At 39.9% G+C, this 19,046-nt stretch overlaps 1 protein-coding gene and 1 long non-coding RNA gene across 2 annotated transcripts in view; both read left to right on the top strand.

Moving 5' to 3' along the window:
- The window catches only part of LOC117950360, a 340,112-nt gene that overhangs the window by 40,013 nt on the left and 281,053 nt on the right, over positions 1-19,046 (top strand). The window lies entirely within an intron of this gene.
- Positions 1-19,046, top strand: part of yjefn3 (YjeF N-terminal domain containing 3) — a 49,272-nt gene that overhangs the window by 26,214 nt on the left and 4,012 nt on the right. Inside the window, exons 3-4 of the mRNA XM_034881317.1 lie at positions 4,073-4,181; positions 15,069-15,179. Of these exons, the coding sequence (XP_034737208.1) occupies positions 4,073-4,181; positions 15,069-15,179 (220 nt within the window). The remainder of the gene's footprint in view (positions 1-4,072; positions 4,182-15,068; positions 15,180-19,046) is intronic.

Below are 19,046 nucleotides of genomic sequence, written 5' to 3'. Positions count from 1 at the left end.
ACACACACACACACACACACACACACACACACACACACACACACACACACACACACACATACACGACACACAAAACACACCTGGGAAAGCCTGCTGCTAATCTTGTTTAATTGCAACATAGTCCAAGCTATAAGGCTTTGTAGGACATCAGCATCTCCATTAGAATGATGCCAAAATCATAACCAAAAACCAATCAACCAGGGGGAGTCATCTCCCATGTGCTCTCTGTTTTCTTTTTCTCTGTGTGGCTCTTGTTTTCACCTCTTCATCAGACATCAACATGTTGTTGTTAATGAATATGGACATCACAGATCACAGTCACAGATTTGTATAGGACAGAAACAGACACACACAAATAAGTCCTTCTTATCAACACGTTGTTTGATGTGGTGCTTTATTTGCATTTAAGGGCCTGAAGTATGAATAAAAAGGGTATAAGATCAAGTGAGAAGTGGACACTTAATGGGAGAGAGGACAGGCCCAGAGGGGGATAGAGAAGAGGACCTCTTCTCTCCCTGTCCTCTCCAAGGCAGGGATCTGGCTAATATTGCCTGCTCTTTATTTGAACAGCACAGTTCCCATCAAGCATCCACACAGGGGCGTCTACTAGTGGGCCCAGTTTAGTTAATTACACAACAGTAAATCTGGAGCAGCCAGCAGCAGCGCTGTATCTTCACTTTTAATGAGGCAATGTGCAAACAACACAGCCAACAACGAGATAAAAATAAGTAACTGCAGCCTACTAATGAATGTTATACTGCCGTCCAGGAAAATGTTTTTCTTCTTCGTGTCTTGATGAAAGTACCTCTTGCTTTGGCAGGGAACAGTTCAGTTTGTTGACAAGGCTAATTTTACAGCCATGCTAGCAGCCCTGTGATGCTGTGCCCGGGCACAGTGTAGTGCTATGAGCTAATGTTAAAGTTAGCATGCTAACATGCTCACAATGACAATGCCGAAAAACTTTTATCAGGAAAAACTTTACTATTTTAACTCTCTAAGTGTAGAATGATAGCTAACATTTGCTTGGCATGCTGCTAGCTTAGCTAAAACATAGCTCAAAGATATTCTCAAGTGTGACGAACAGTTATGTTCATATGCTCTTAATTTTTATTTGCCAGATGTTTGTTGGTATTTTTGTAAAACAAAATTATCCATTAATATAATTCTGCTTTGAAACATAGAGCTCCCCCTGCCAAGTGTAGTACAATGAGTTTGGAAAGATATCAACTGCAATATTTCACTTTCAGTTATTTAAATCACGCTACTTATCTCACCCACAGGGCATGCTGAAAAGGAGAAAATAAGGCAAGCTGACACGGAAAGGGGGAATGTGGTTGTCTCAGTCTTCCAACGTTAGAGAAATAGAAGCCCTTCTCATATTTAGTGAAAAATAAATATCTCATATGATACAAGTATGCTTTGCAGTCGCAGACTATGGCTATACAATACATGTTATGAGTATTTGTTGACATTACAGGGTAAATTTTGGCGTGTTTGTGTGCTAGTCTACTTATACTGTGGGCCTATGTGTTGCAGGGCTTTTGCATTGGATTACATTATATTTAACAAGTGTTTTTGTGTTCACCCATTGCATTCATGTGGTATGTTGCTATATTTTCTCCAGATGAGGATGTTACATAGGCTACAACAAGTACTTCCAAACGGTTTATGTGAGTTATTTCTTTCAAGAATACAGTATGCTGGAAAGAATGAGAGCTGATTATGAAGGACTAGTGTTGCTCATTTTTGTAGACTTTGTAATTGTCACACTTTCATCCACACATTATATTTTATTCATGTGTTGTCATTGGCATTTTAATGTTTTAGAACCCACAATTTCTCCATTATTGTTTAATTGTTTCATGATTGTCTTTGCTGCATACACTCCCAGTATTTGCTACAGCAGTGTCCTCATTCCCCCATAGGAACCATTAATGTTTCATTTGATCTTATCTCAAGTGTAAGGTAAACAGACTCATTTAGCAGGTTGAGATCAGCAGTGCTACAGTGAAGATGACACACTGCTGGAGCACATCACATGTAGCATGGGGAAATCAACCCTACCTCTGGGAGGAGAGGCTGCTGGGTGGTAATGGCTGTGGCCACAGGTGCAACACAAGCTAGTACTCATAAGCCCCTATTTTCTCTGCAACTGCTTTACACACACACACACACACACACACACACACACACACACACACACACACACTTCACATTCATTTTTTCTTTAAATCAAGGGCAGGGTTATTTCTACATACCTGCTTTTCTTTAGAAGCAATTTGGTTTGGAAGCTTCCAGCAAGGTTTTTATTCATTCACTCATATTCACAGGTAAACAAATGGTTGAATTAATAATTATGATAAGCGCATATGCATATGATGCAACTGCTGATAATAAAAAAACAAAACATGCAGCATGTGGCATGAAAGCATCTGCCATTGGTTTTGAGTCTTGTCCAGTCATCTGCCGGGTGCAGCAAACACAGAGCGAACCCTGTGGACCAAGGTGAACTTTCTAAAGATCAACTTGTCACAGTGACTCAGGAAACATCCCCGAGGTGAGCCGTGGGTGACAGCGGCTGCTGCTCCACTGGCACAGGTAAATGCCAGAAACCCCACTTAGTTACACTGGCTTGCTGACACACACACACACACACACACACACACACACACACACACACACACACAAACACACACACACACAGCATAACCAAGAGATTTAGATCAGCACAAAGCACAGAGAGAACATAACAGAAGTGTTTCATCTTGGAAATCGGAGCTGAAATTGGGCAGACAGTGGCATACTACAACGTTGTTACTACATAAATGATAATTTATTTCCCTCACACTTCTAATCATCTTTGTGCAAATGTCTAATATTATGAATCCTTTGGGGTAGTTGAATGTTCTACACTCGTCAGTATTTAGTTATGTATGACACATGATGAAACAAAAAAGAAAATGTAACCTAAAGAAAAACCCACAGGCACACGTTAACTTTCATTTATGCAAAGAGCTCTTCGTCTTTTCTGAGAGGTAAAGATTTTAATTGGAGCAGACCCTGTTGCAGCAGTGCTTCGACCCCTTTTTCATGTGCTCTAATTGGTCTGCAGTAGTCTGATGAAATGAAGGGTAGACGCAAACATATAATCACTCTTTCATACTATTTTGGCTGCTGCATTAATCCTTCTGCTGTAGGGTTTTCTCACGTCTCTCTGAGATGTTTTAGAGTACAGCAAATGGGGAAGAAATGTAAGACACCAGTCTTGTTTCTAAATGAAAGTAATTGTGTCATCATCCAAGAGTTGTGTTTGAGCTGCAGTACTGAGGAGGACCACCAAGTGTCGGTAGAGTAAAAGGAATGGATGTGACTTCACAGAATCAGATCCCTAAATGAGACCTGCATGCACGCGCACACACACACACACACACACACACACACACACACACACACACACACACACACACACACGCTGAAACACATCATCAGGTTGGGTTCACATATACAGGCACAACCTGGCATACGTAAGATACCGTAAAGGCCACAACTCAGTTCATCACCCGTGTTGGTTGGCTCATGGTTTGAGTAGACATTTATATACAGAAAGTCTTAAAAACGTACCTAAAGCAACACTTGCTGCTTATGAGCAGGCATGTGACAACCACTCAATCATGTCTGACTGTAAGCAGACCAATTTTACTGTGTTTTAAAAACCTTTTTAGTGTCTCGCGGGTCACTGTGTTATTCATACAACCACCAAATTATGTGTTATTTCAAATAATTCTTACCTTGTATATGCCTGCTATTACTTGAACTGTACAGTATATTCAGGCAGAAAAGGACATTTCTTTTACACTACAGGCACTTTAAATTCTGTGCACTTCTGCTGGTGGGCTTAATGATGTGTGAAGCCATTTGCAGTAATGAGGTTTAGAGCACACCAGTGACAACATGATTCTCTTTCTAAACACCTCCACTCAGAGTTGTGCTGATGATGATTTTGATTGATGACGATGATAACGAACAATACCTCTTTTGTTAACACTATTTTTTCTTATTCTGTGTCTGACAGTAAAGGGGAGGCGGCAGCTATTGAGACTGAGCTACTGAGGGACTACAGGTTTGGACAACAGCAGCTGATTGAGATTTGGGGACAAGCATGCGCCCAAGCCATCACTAAGGTCAGCCCACCTTCTATTGTCCAGATCTCCTTTGTTTCTGTCTTTCTTCTGTAAGTAGGTGGTAGAACATAACACAAGGCAGACTTTTTTAATGTTTTTAATTCATTCATAATCCCCATCCATCCTTTTCCCTCCAACCATCTAAAGGTCAGGGATTGATCCATCTGATATTCTTGATATTCTAATTCCTAAACTAAGGAAGTCATGCATACTTTCCAATTACTGTCACTTTCTGCATAAAGCCATTCAATCCAGAACAACCGTTACAAATTCAGGTAAAGTATGATCAAAGGGTGGCCTCAACCAACCCACTCCTGTGCAAATCTGTTTAATAGCCTCCCTGTGTATCATTCAGCAAACCCGATTTTCTTGCAGCTTTTTTAGGAAAGCTGCACATTCTGTCCTTCTGGGCCTCAGTACTCATTGGAACCCTCAGGTAGACTCTGGTGTGAATTTTTGACTGTACATAAGGGTAAAAAGTCAGAACTGCTGAAACTTACACTTTCCTAATTTGCATTCCTAAATTACAAAATGATTACGTGGAAAGGAAATGTTCTAACTTTTGGTGACATTTACTCCCAAACATTTGAAGGGAGGCAGAACATCTGAGCCCCCTATGTGGCAGCCCTCCTCAACCACACCGGTCCAGAACCACGACTCTTCTTCTCTGTGGTCTGGACTGTGTCAAGCCAAGAGTGTGTGTCAGAAGAGGGCTGTTAGGAACACATGTGGTTCCCTTTGACCAGACCACTGGCTTGGTTTAATAAGAGTCTGAGCTACAAGACACATGAAACCCTGCGCTGCTGTCAAAAGGAGGAATTAAAAGAAAAAGAAGTAATGAGACATTGACAGAAGCACAGACACAAATGAGTGGTTTCCAGTAAAAAGTTACAAAAAAACACATCAACAAAAGTGATAAAAGCAGTTAGACTCTCATTTTGTCCTCGGGTCAAATTGACCCAGTTTCCTAAATCAATCTTCTTTTTAACTACCCAGAATAACATGATTGATTCCACACAACGCTCTTTGGCAAGTACAAATCTCTGCTTTCATTATTAATCAATTTTATAGCATTTGAAAAATCTGGAAGTGTTTTTGAAATAGTATTTGTTAAAAGTTGACATATTCCCGTCTGTGATTATCCATCAACAAACATTCCTTTAATTTTAGTCTAAATAATTCAGAATTTCTTCTTTTATTACTCAAACATTAGGTCTAATCTCCTATAAATGAGGTTTATTGAAGTTTATTGACCATAACCAAAGTGTTGTTTTTCAATTTTGATGGGAAGACAACACAAGAGATATTAGGATATATTTTACATCTCTCCTCAAAAAAAAGAAAGAGACAGACACAAGAAAGAGAAGAAGAGAGACAGTCAGGGAAGACGGAGACATCAGAGATATCTGACTGGAGAACCACTATTAGACTGGAAAAATCTGAGTCGGGATAAGGTTGGGGTGGTTGAGGGGTCCTAAAACAGAGGACTTCCAACCTGGGGGGCAAAGTTTGTGTCCTGGAAGAATGTACTGGGAAATGGATGCACTGAGGTTAAAACACAAGCCACAAACTATTTTTCTAATCTTAACCAGTCATTTTAGTGCCTAAACTTAATAGTCACGTTGACTTTTACAGTCACATTTTGTCCGCTAAACGTAACTTCAATTTAATGTCAATTTCATAGATATCATGTGAGTTGTTGTGTATGTGTTTTTGTACAATGTCATAGTCATGGCATTTTGGTTAGCAGGATTATGGAAAAACCACTGGCACAATTTTCATGTAAACTCGGCGGAAGGGTGTAGCATGGGCCATGGAAGAACATTACATTTGGGAGAGGATCTGAATCACAGGACGGATACACAAACCAGTTTTTACTTTAGTTAACGGCGAAACAGGGCATTTTTGCTTCATTCATTGATAATCTAATTGCGCATTTAACAGCTAAAAAGCCAGATATTTCCCATCAGGAATTGGTGGAGACTAAACCAGAGCTAACAGGAGAGTTAATACATTAGCCAGGTGGTAAAAGCAACTACAAATTAATCACAGTGTTGCTCCTTGTCTACTGGATGTGTAAATAAGCAACTGCTAACATCTGCTAACATGGCAACTTTATAAGGTGATAATAAGTCAATATTGTGTTTGCAGCTTGTTGCGCTGCAGACTTGTGGCCAAGAATCTTTAATGCAGATTCAAGTAGTGTTTGTTTTAGTGTGTTATATGAGTCGTTATTGCATTCATGATTGGACCTAATTTTATGCTCTTAATTGATTTGATTGTATAGGTATTCTTATTAAACGCTACAACTGTATTATTGTTTAACCAAACAAAGCTATTACATTCTTGGAGGGTGAGAAACATGCAGACCCAACAGCAACAGCCTGAAGAAAGTGAAATGGAAAAGAGAAGAAGTAAAGGCTGAGACAGGCAGAGTAACAGCATCAGAGACTGTGTGTTCTCCCCTCAGAGTGTGTGATTAAACCCACCACATCCACTTCCCCTCTATTATCATTAGTCACCGCTGGCCCCATGCCTGGCCCTCCACCAACAGTCCCAACAGCATAGCCTTCCTAGACAAACATGGCCTGGACGCTGCGGATCACTGCTGCCCACGGTACCCTACTGCTTAAATGACATCATTGCTATTTGAGGAAAATTACAGTAGATGGAGATGCAGACAGTCTCATTTTGCTGGTTTCACTGTTGGCCTACTGCTGTTGGCTTCCAAGTGTACCACAAAAAAACACCTACGCTGGCTAGCTGACACACAAAGCCGCACATGCACACACACACGAACGCGCACGCGCACACACACACACACACACACACACACACACACACACACACACACACACACACACACACACACACACAGTTCTTGTGAAAGCCATCCCTTCACTGTTCCAACAGCTGCAACCACCAGACCAGGTCCAGACTGTGTTTCTGTATCAGTGTGAGGCTTTTCAGCACCTGATTGGCGACAGGAGATGTTTTTGTTACCACACAGTAAGGCATTAGTCTATAGTTAACAGGAGCCACAAGACTGTAGTTTAGTCATCTAGCACAAATATAAAAGGCACTGTTTTTCTGCATTTTGTGAGTGTATTTGTGTTTCTAGGATCATGGTTGTGTTTTCTCAGGCTCAGTGTGTGTTTCAGGTTAATTGGTGCTGAAACAACACGTGCCTTCATCATTTATTTCAAAGAGGTTGTCCCTTGGAGACTTATAACAATCAAGACAGCCAAATTTCTAGGTGGTGTGTGTGTGTGTATGTTTGTGTGTGTGTCACAGGGGCAGCAGCTGCAGCAGCACTGCACTATCCAACCTTTCTTAATGTGGACCTTTCCTAATTCATCCTCCTAAAGCTCACAGTATATTTCATTAATAATTTATGCAAAACTAGTATGATACTATTCTGTATAGTTCGTTTATTTTTATTTTTTGGAAATACGTAAAACTCAGCTGTAGACCTTAAATGTCCAATAAGCAGCAAACTGAGAAAATGTCAAGTTTCCCAGATGAGCAGATAAAAATAAGCAACCAGCGCACAAACCTGCTGAACAGATGCTGTACTTGTATAAACCTCCTCCACTTAAAAAATATCATAAATATCTCAAACACCGGAAAACATTTCAACAATCTTATTAGCCTAAAACGGAGTCGTAAAACCTTGTTTTTCTAAAATAATACTTTGTCATTTGTTGGCAAGGCAGTTTGAAATGTTTGAGAATTTTATTAAAAGAAAATACATTCGTCCGGAATGAAGCGCATCATAGATATGTATCAATATATTTAACTTAACATAAGAAAGGAGTGAAGCTGTCATCATTGCTGATACAAAATCCTTAAGTCTGTGAGTGACAGGTGTGATTTGGTATTTGGTGCGTGGCTTTTTTTCTAAGGGTGTAATTCACCAGTGAGTTCATACTATATAATGACTAAAGAAGCTATTAAATCCAGTATCAACTTAAAGAATGCCACGGGAATCTCTCTGTTTTCATTCTACAAACTGACAAACAAAAAAGCACTTTCAGTTTCACCAACACTCCTCTTTTGCTAATTGCTTTCTCCATTTTAGTGATCCATGTGGAGGCTTGATATCAGAGTAAATGAGTTAGGATTAAGAGGTGTTAGAGGAAATCAGGCTTCTTTTCCAAGTGAGATGAGACAAATGCTTAAAAACGCGTCAGAATGCTGCCTGAATTGATTCAGCCTGCTCCCTTTATAGCTGCTTACCAGTGTGTGGCTCTAATGGTTTCTCCAGCAGCATGAAACAGCTCCAGCACTGATATTACGGATCCTCCTGACGGCTTTTAACAGTAAGAGAAAAAGCCATTAGCTGCTGATGTGCTCTTTTGGATGTTGCATGAAGTGAAGCAATAAACAGAGACAGAAAGTGCAATTGAAGAAAGACTAAACTACTGTAGTTTTTTGCATTTTAAATCTACGGGATGGTTATAATGGCTTACATGGTGGCAAACATTTGACTATTTACACTTCCAGGAGATACAGAGAAACAATAGCATTCATTTGACCACCTTCTGGCCACCTGGCAAATTCATGTCCAGTATTCACTCTCCTTTTAGCTTTGCTTTTCTGTCCACCAACTATTAATGTAAGAAAAAACCGTAACACTTTCTAAAAACTACACGCTATGAAGCGTTACTTAAGCATTAGTAAATTAGTAATTCATCATTTATAAAGCATTATTCATTCACTAATACCCATTAGTAAGTCATTTATAAGCACAGTTAAATGTTTTAACTTCACATTATTAAGCGTTAGTTAAGCATTAGTGAATTAGGAATTCATCATTTAAAAAGCATTATTCATTCATTAATACCCATTAGTAAGTCATTTATAAGCACAGTTATACATGTTTTATTCTTTATTATCTACACACTATTAACATGTTGTATTCTTTATTAATAAGCTCATCTATAATGTGCTTAATAATTGTATTTTTATACTTTCTATATTATCATGTCACTATATATAAATGAAGTACTATTTTAATGACAAACCATATTATGTATGAGTTATTAATGGTTCATAAGATCATTCGGAAAGTGTTAGAATTATTACATAAGTGCCTGTTTTTTATACTCTCCTGAGGAAGAATATAAACAATCTCAGCACAACTTGTAAATGTACTAGTGGCAAAACTCAAAGGCTGCTGCTAAGACAACCTCAAAGAGGCCCCAGCTAATGTTACTGGTGGCAGGGAAAAGCCTCACCGTTACAGGCCTGGTAATGTTTCTCTGAACTCCTGTTCAAAACTCCGACCTGCGCTTCCAGAGATCTGCTGTGACGGGACCAGCAAAGGGTTGCTTGGATGTTCTGTTGAAGGCCCCCCCCCCCCCCCAGTGCTTTGATCAACCACTAAGTTGAAATTACATGTAATTATTTAGAAATGGTCTAATGCAGTGCACGTGTTCATAGATGGTTTATAACACTTATTAATACTGCAATTCATGACAATTCAGGTAGTTACAAAGCATTTACTAACTGTTAGTAAGGACTTAGTGAGAGCTCATCTAAAGTGAGGACTATCTATGCCTCATTAAGCATTTACAAATGATATTGTAACACAAATCAGTTATCTTCTGAACAGAAAAGGGAAAAAGACTACATAAAGTGATATACAACATATCAATTATTTATTACAAAACATCTCAGCCATTCGTTAATAAAAAAACAAGACAAATCACGGCTGGATAAACTGTAGAACTGTTCATAAAATGCACCATGTACAAATATATGATAAAATAAAGTGAATACATTTCTTTCAAGTATAAACACCCATGGCTGAATACAAATTTAGAGGTGCCAAATAAAATCTTCATAAAAAAATAATATAAAATCATTTCAATGTCAAAATGTAACAACTAAAACAACTTTAGAGTAGATGTGAAACCCATGTCAGCTTTACTACCCCAGCATCAGAGCTCACTTTTTTTTAGGGGCAGAAGCTTTCCAGAAGCCTTATAGGCTGTGATTGTGTCCTCTACTCCTTGGTCCTCCTGAAAAGCAGTATCACACTGTGTGGCAAACACGCTGAGTTTCTTCACATTATTGTGGTTTTAAGGAGTTCCTTGTACTTGCCAGGTGCAGCAATGAACAGCTCTGCGATTGGAGCATTGACCACCACCGTGTTCCTGTCCACTCCAACATGGTTGAAAGCAGCAGACATGGTCCCTCCTTTACTGAACTGTCTAAGAATTCTTTTGTACCGGTCCACCACCTGCTCTGGAGTTTGGGCTGCAATTATAACAACATAAATTTAGTGTTCCACAATATTGTTTTTTTTTACTCGCACACTCTTTGACACACACACACACACACACACACACACACACACACACACACACACACACACACGGCTTGCGAGTCACACTAACATTCAGTTTTAATCTACAATACAAAACGTGACACTGAATGGTTGCAATTAAGAGACCTACATGTTGGTTTAGGGTTATTCCACCTCAAATCAACAAATGCCTTCTGCTTGCATCTCAGGTGTTCTTGAAATTTGTCCCACATAAAGTCTGACAATCCAAAGTGGGACCATTTTAATTTTATTTCTGAAGTTTAGGCATGCAATTAATATACTGTAGATAAATTAATGCTTGCTTACAATTCAGCAACCTCAACACTAGATACCACTAAATCCACAGATAAAGACTATTCACTAATGCTTAACTAATGCTTAATAATGTGAAGTTAAAACATTTATAACTGTGATTATAAATGACTTACTAATGGGTATAAATGTATGAATAATGCTTTATAAATGATGAATTCCTAATTTACTAATGCTTAAGTAATGCTTTATAGCGTGTAGTTATTATAAAGTGTTACCGAAAAAACTTTTCCTTGAAAATAGCTACACTGTGTTTACCAGCTAGTTGCTAACTTAGTCTGTCTGCCATTTTGAATTGAAAAAGTTGTATACAGTGGGCTTATCAGAGGGATTTTGCTGAAAATATACAAAAAGAACTACAGAGTGATATTGATTGATACAGCATCAACTCTACATCTTTGTTTCTTTGATCCATATATGTTTTATTTTTATATAAATACCTACATGGGGGAGATCACAATCTGTCGCAAATCCTGAAATGTTGTAGTGTGCTGATGACTACCAAATGGGGTGGTTGTTTAGATTTAAAGGTCACATATTATGCTTTTCCAAAAACTTCAAATAATGAGGTAAACATATTTTAGACAAATCCATGTGAGCTACAAAGTTCAGATTTCCAACTATTCTGAACACTTTTTTTTTACTGTCAGTGTGTTACACAACTCTAAGTCAGCCTTCTATGATTGGTCATCTTCTCCAAGTAGGTAGGACTGCAGTGTTCTTTTTTTAAGCCACTTAACACTGTCCCATGTAGCTACATGCTAACGGCAGTAAACAATGTCTGCCATCTGGCTGCCAGTGCCGTTAAATTCACCGGAATTGTGATTTTTGACAGTAGAAAGGGCTTATTTGTTCCACTACAATCTACAAACATTAGCAATACTGCTAACTATTAAGCAGCTACGTGCTAACGCAACATAGCTGTAATCTTGGCCAATGCTGGTCGTTTCTCTTTAAATTCTGGTCACTTTACTGCTAGGACATGTCCGGTTGTGTAATATTTGGTTTAGAAGCCTTTATTGGTGATTTTACATGGTACAAAGTCCTGCTATATACGTTGTAGCAGTAGCTCTAGCTTCAACTAGGGAAACACGGCGGAGGCTCCAGAGTTTCCAGGAAGCGCGCTGGCCAATCAGAACCGACTGGTCTTTTTTGGGAGGAGGGATTAAAGAGGCAGGCACCACAGGTGCAGCAGCAATGGGCAGCATCAGAAAATTAAACCTTTTTTTTAACCTTAAAGCATGTAAACATGTACTAGTACATACACAAAATGTAAGTATATTCCTGAAAAGTTCTTTGTAGCTGATTGGGTAACAGGTTGGCAAAGCTACGCTAACAGCGGGGGAAGGTATCTAATAATGGCAAAGATAACACATCAATCTAGAGTTTATTTGGTATTAACATATATTCTTTACTTAAGATTTATATAATGACTAGTTAAGCACTCACTACCATTAGTTAAGCATTGTTCACACCTGTAGATAAAGTGAGATATCATACTAAGTGGTTAATCATTAATGAATGATTAGTTAAGCATTCACTACCATTGGTACAGGGTGGTGGTTAATAACTGACATCTCACTTTATCTCCAAGAACGCACAATGCTTACTTAATGGTAGTGAATGCACAACTATTCATTCATTGATGAGTAATCACCACTCAGTACCAATGGCAGTGAATGCTTAACTAACTATTTGTTACTCATTCAGTTAACAGTAACTACCAGTCTGTGTAACAGTAACTAATCATTAGTGCTTGAATCTCAGCCAATCAGTACCTAGCCTACTGTTAACTTACCATTCGTTACTCATTCCTTCCTCATTTGTTCCTCATTTGTTAATCATTAACTATCTAGTTTTTTTGTGTCCCTTATTGTAAAGTGTTACCCCCGACATTCTGTTCTATGACTTCTTTATCACTTTTTTTTTGCTTTCTACACTATGACTTTTTATCACTTTTCTCAACATCTTATACAATGGCTTTTCAACATACTTTACTATAACTTTTTAATCACTCATTCCGACATACTATACTATGACTCATTTTTCAATATTTTTTTTTAAATGGACATTGGTGAAAATACATGCATCTGGTGGAATTTCCAGCGGCATTCTTATTAATAAGAACCATTTCTACTTTTTCCTACAACTTAACCTTCTTACACATTTCAACCAGCAGCTTTTCAATAAAACCTTAATATAATCCACTTTTGTTTGATACATTAGTGGTATTATTCAACATTTCAATGCAATTTATACTAATTAAAACCATTCTCACTTTCCAAACTGTTCTCATTTGTTTTACCTTTTTCCTACGCAATTATGCCAGCAATATAGTTTAGCTTTAGCTATTTAGCTTCTCAGCATTCCCAAGACTTTTCTGGTTAAAGTTAGCATTTCCCTCAATAGGGTGCAGCTTATGATGGAGACATTATGCCACACACACTAATTAACTCAGTGTGATATTTCATTAAAATCAGATTAGACAGTGTGAAACTCACTAAGAGCGTCTGTTTTATTGAATATAAAAATGAAAGACGCTCTCCTGTTTTACTGTCTTCAACTTTTAGTCTCTACTTCTGTCTCTCTTTTTCTCTCAACACCTCTTGCTCCTCTCTCCTAATATTACAGCCACATGGCCCTCAGTGACCATAACGCTCTCTCCTCCATCTCATCGAGTCTGTGTGATGATTTCTCAACTGAGCGGTTATGATGGAGGTAACGGGTGCTGTCTCTTCTCCTGGATACATCGCTCCAGTTAATCTGAATCTTGTTATTGGCAATTATACAATGTGGTAAACGGCCTATTTTTCCATGTGAACTTTGAATAGATTAGTGGAAGTGGAATTAAATGGATTTTATGTGCTGTGGCCGAATCTCTGCCAATTTTTGAGCTCATCTCCAAACTTTGGAGGCCGAGGATAAACAATGTAATTTCATATACTATAATCGTTAATGGGGGCACAATAAAACATTGACTGAAAGCCTTGTAATAAAGGGGTAACAACTCATAAATTATGGTGTGACTACTTCCTGATTATAGGATATTTATAAAATAATAACATGGTACGGTGATGTAGTTAAGAGAAACCACTAATAAGGAGCCCAGGAAAAATGTTCTTTATTATGAAGAGCTCATAAATTAATTATAGGATCCGCTCATCTACTTATCAATAAACAAAACAAAAGATGTAACTGGCTGACTGTACCCCACAATCCTTTTTGAAAAACATACATCATTATTAATTTAGGTCACAGTAATTGCTTTTACCCTTTTATTTTCAGACTTCTTGTTTGGTTTATTTATCCATTAATACGTTATGTACTTTCTTTTATATGAGCTCCACAATTACAAAATAATTGCACTGCCATTTATCCAAACCATTCCTGTGAACTGCGGCCGTGGACTATTTATGGCTGTGACAAACCTTGGCTAATTGTTTTTACGACTTGTGTTTTGACACACATCTAATTGGGCAGGATTTCCAGAAGTCTGCGTAAACTGTCTCCCTCAGTTCAAGTTATTCTTATTATTCTGTAACCTTTATAATGATGAACAATCATTCCATAATGTAATAGTGCAGAAACTCTCCACTGAACAACTGTGGAAAATGAAGGCAGACACTTTCAGGGCTTTCAGTTATGATCATGACTGAGACACACACACACTCAGAACTTCCGTTAAGGTGTAGAAGGAAAATTAGCCACTCAGGTTAACAGTTCCTCAGGCAAATACCTGTCTCGTTTAAGAAGGTGCAGGGTGCTTTACAAGGGAATATGTGCCCAGCAAACGAGGCAAATGCCAGCAGATTGCTGCAGCCGGGGCCGCGACGGAAAGTGTGTTACACTTACGGAAGCATCCCATGGCGAGGCTACTGGTATTTTTTCCACTGCTGCCAGGGTTGTTTTAATTAGATTGGACATTTTCTCATAGTAGGAAGACACATTATAGCTGGGGCCATTTCTACCCTTGCCTGGTGTGACTGGCATGCTGCATTCAGGCCCTCTGAGTTTGATGGAGAGGCAGAGGCCCAGATCGGATGACCTGCGAAGCCTGAGCCTGAGGGATAAATACTACATAGTGATGACCAGCTATCTTCCTCTTTTTTTTGTCTCATTGTTCTCTATTAATAACCCTGTCTATTTTCTGTACATCTCTTCTATCTCTGTCTTGTGCTTTTTCCTCAGTCACAATCTCCTGTTTTTAACTGCCTATACCTCTTATTCTGTCTCTCCATCAGGCCTACCCTCTCAGCTCTCTAGCAAAGAAGCAGCCAACGGTGCTGGTGATCTGCGGTCCGGATCAAAACGGCTCCATCGGCTTGGTGTGTGCCCGGCACCTGCGCATATATGTAAGTAAATTACCACAGTGTATGAAAATATTTAACAACATCACACAAGATGCATTGTAAATCACAGTCTGGTGCTTACTTAGTCATTTAGATAATATCACCATAATTGAAACTAAATAAAAACTTTAACTTACGTCAGGATTAACAGGGTATCCCCTATACAGGCCCTCTGCGCTTTACAGAATTTCATTTTAGCTCCTGTAAACGGTTTGGAGCAGTTATATCATTACCCTCCCTGCAAGGGCACTCAGACAGTCATGATATCATGCTGTTGTTACTCTTGTTAAAGCCGTCTAACTCTTATGCTTCACAGCCACCGATATGATGTCATAACCATGATGTCTGCCTCTTAGGCCACATACTGACTGACATTTTCAAGACTAATTGTTTTTGGTGGCAGGATTCATCCTATCTAAACACATTACAGATCCCGACTTGAATTTTTATTTCTTTTTTCAAAGATTTTTTCAGTACTCTGTGATGTAGTCCCATCCCAGTCTGTGACTTTATTGGAAGGGAAATATTGAATATGTGTTTTGGGGATCTTTGGTTTAGCATGGAATGCATCTATACACTTTACCATATGTCTGACATGGTAGATTTATAGTGCATTGATAGTTCTGATTAAAACCATGTTAGATGGACTATGATGATCTCTCCCGCTTCATAGCTTCCCACCCTGTCTTTTCCTTCCTTATTGTAAGTTTCTCTCCCATCTAGCAGTGAAATTGTATATGACAACCCACTGAATATTACTTTCTAGTCCTTCCCATTCCAAGTTTTAACTCCTATGGTGGCCCAACCCAAAATTAGCTGTTCAAGCCACTCCAATATCAACTTCGATCTTTTTGCTTTGCCTGTTGCGTTGTTGTTTTAATTCTCTTTTTCGCTTCCTTGGTGACTCCATTACATTGTTGAAATATCCTCCATCTTCAGGCAACTGCCTGCAGTTGTGAGTAATTTCCCCCTGTCATTCATCACAGCGCCACTCATTGTAAAAAGAGCGAAAGGTGTGTGTATGTTCCTCTTTGGCTAATGGATTTTAAAGATGGAGGCGAAACATTGTTGCTGCCATTCGAGCGAGTTGCTCATATGTATTCTGAATGATTCTGAATGGCAGATTCTACGCGTACGAGAATACTTTGATTAGTTGGTGGAAGTAATTACACATGAATGAGCTCATATTTGTGAAAGAACAAATGTTTTTTTGCTAAGAATCAACTCAAAAAATGACACAATGTATGTTTAAGGCCAAGGATGAGGTTAGAGGTCTGTGCAGAAGGAACTATTTATTGCCCTGGCATTGCAGAAATAAATGAGGAAAAAAGTAGTCACTGATTTGTCTTTCATTTTTTGCGCTATTTTATTGTCTTTATTTGTCTCTAATGTTTTCACCTGCTGCTTTGTGTATTTGTCACCTCTTGTAAAACATTTGACTGCATCTTGAAATGTCCTATATCAAAACAGTTTTATTATTAATATTTTCAAAGTGACTGCACTCTACAATAGGCCGACTGTGACTACAGTTGTCTGACTTCGGAAACTTGAGTACTTACTTTGGACTGTAACTCGCTTTAATAGTGTGTGTTTTTCATGGTGCGATGTGATCCCTGTCAGCAGGAAGACAAGCAAGCATATGTGTGAGACATTACATTACCACACACACACACACACACACACACACACACACACACACACACACACACACACACACACACACACACACACACACACACACACACACACACAAACACTCACACACCGCCTTGAGCACTTGATGCAGAGCTGTGAATGTGATTAGACAGAGCATAGAAATGAATGATCAGCTGCAAGCATGCAGGCCAACTTGCTTCTCACGTCCCTCTAAGAAGTCTGTGTTCACACAGTGCATGTTTGATTATTTCCACTGTTAGGTCTGGGGAAAAAACACAGTGTTGCATACCGGAAGACACAGATATCCCTTGATCAAAGCTAATTTTGGAGGAGAACAATAAACACGTCCTATTCACATTAGTTCCGGTGTATTGTTCGTATTAAAACAACTGGACATGATCCTATGTTTGGTTCATTGCATTGTGCTCCATCCAAGCTGTATACAGTAAGGATGGGACGCTGTTGACCTCAACTGAGGAGGTAATAGGGCGGTGGAAGGAGCACTTTGAGGGCAAAGATGGAGGATAATGATGTATTGTTGTCAAATTCCTTGGTGGAAGTTTTAGACGTAGTTAAACAACTCCACAGTGGCAAAGCCTCAGGGATTGATGAGATCCGTCCAGAAATGCTGAAAGCTCTGGGTATGGAGCGGCTGTCTTGGTCTGGGACAGTGCCTAGGGAGTGGCAGACTGGTTGCCAACTACAGGGGTATCACGCTTCTCAGCCTCCCTGGTAAAGTCTACTCCAAGTTGCTGGAAAGGAGGGTTTGGACGATCGTCAAACCTCGGGTTGAAGAGGAACAATGGGAATTCCGTCCTGGTCATGGAACGACGGATATTCACTCTCGCAAGGATCCTGGAGGGAGCCTGGGAGTATGCCCAACCGGTCTACATATGTTTTGTGGATCTGGAGAAGGCGTATGACCGGGTACCCCGGGAGATACTGTGGGAGGTGCTGCAGGAGTACAGGGGGAGGGGGTCTCTTCTCAGGGCCATCCAATCTCTGTATGACTGTGTCCGGGTTCTCGGCAGTAAGTCAGATTCGTTTCTGCTGAGAGATGGCCTCCGCCAGGGCCGCGCTCTGTCACTAATCCTGTTTGTAGTATTTATGGACAAGATATCGAGGCGTAGTTGGGGTGGGGAGGGGTTGCAGTTAAGTGGGCTGGGGATCTCATCGCTGCTTCATGCAGATGATGTGGTCCTGATGGCATCATCGGCCTTTGACCTTCAGCATTCACTGGATCAGTTCACAGTCGAGTGTGAAGCGGTTGGGATGAGGATCAGCACCTCTAAATCTGATGCCATGGTTCACAGCAGGAAATCGATGCAGTGGCTTCTTCAGGTAGGGAATGAGTCCTTACACCAAGTGAAGGAGTTTAAATACCTTGGGGTCTTGTTTGCAAGTGAGGGGACAATGGAGCGGGAGATTGGTCGAAGAATTGGCACAGCGGGGGCGGTATTGCACTTAATTTATCGCACCGTTGTGACGAAAAGAGAGCTGACCCAGACGGTAAAGCTACCCTCACCTGTGGTCATGAAGGCTGGGTCCTGACTCAAAGAACGAGATCCAGGGTACAAGTCAGGAGGATGCCTGGCGTCTCCCTTAGAGATAGGGTGAGAAGCTCAGTCATTCGTGGGGAACTCGGAGTAGAGGCGCTGCTCCTTTGGGTCAAAAGGAGCCAGTTGAGGTGGTTCGGGCATCTGGTAAGTATGCCTCCTTGGCGCCTACGAGGTGTTCCAGGCACGTCCAGCTGGGAGGAGGCCTCTGGGAAGACCCAGGTATAGGTGGAGAGATTATATCTCCAACTGGGCCTGGGAACGCCTCAGAATCCCCCAGTCAGAGCTGGTTAATGTAGCTTGTCAAAGAGAAGTTTGGGGTCCCCTGCTGGAGCTGCTGCCCTGGCGACCCAAAAGTGGATAAGCCGATGAAGATGGATGGCTGGATGTATAGACAATCACTGAAGGAAAAATTCATGTCTGATGTTAGTCACAAAGTAATGATATGAATGGCATGAACAAAATGCAAATATTATTTATTATATAATAAGGTTGTTTCACCCAACCCATTGTCACCATATTCCGATAAAGAGCACACATAACTTGTGTGATGATGTGATTATTCGAAAGGAAGACTTGCATTTGCTTAACCTTCCTCTGGTGTTAGCTTTCTGCTGCCATCTGAAGTGTTAGCGGGTCATTTTGGACCCGTGTATTA

Source organism: Etheostoma cragini, chromosome 9, assembly GCF_013103735.1.
Source record: "Etheostoma cragini isolate CJK2018 chromosome 9, CSU_Ecrag_1.0, whole genome shotgun sequence".
NCBI lineage: Eukaryota > Metazoa > Chordata > Actinopteri > Perciformes > Percidae > Etheostoma > Etheostoma cragini.
This window is presented reverse-complemented; position numbering and strand designations above follow the sequence as displayed.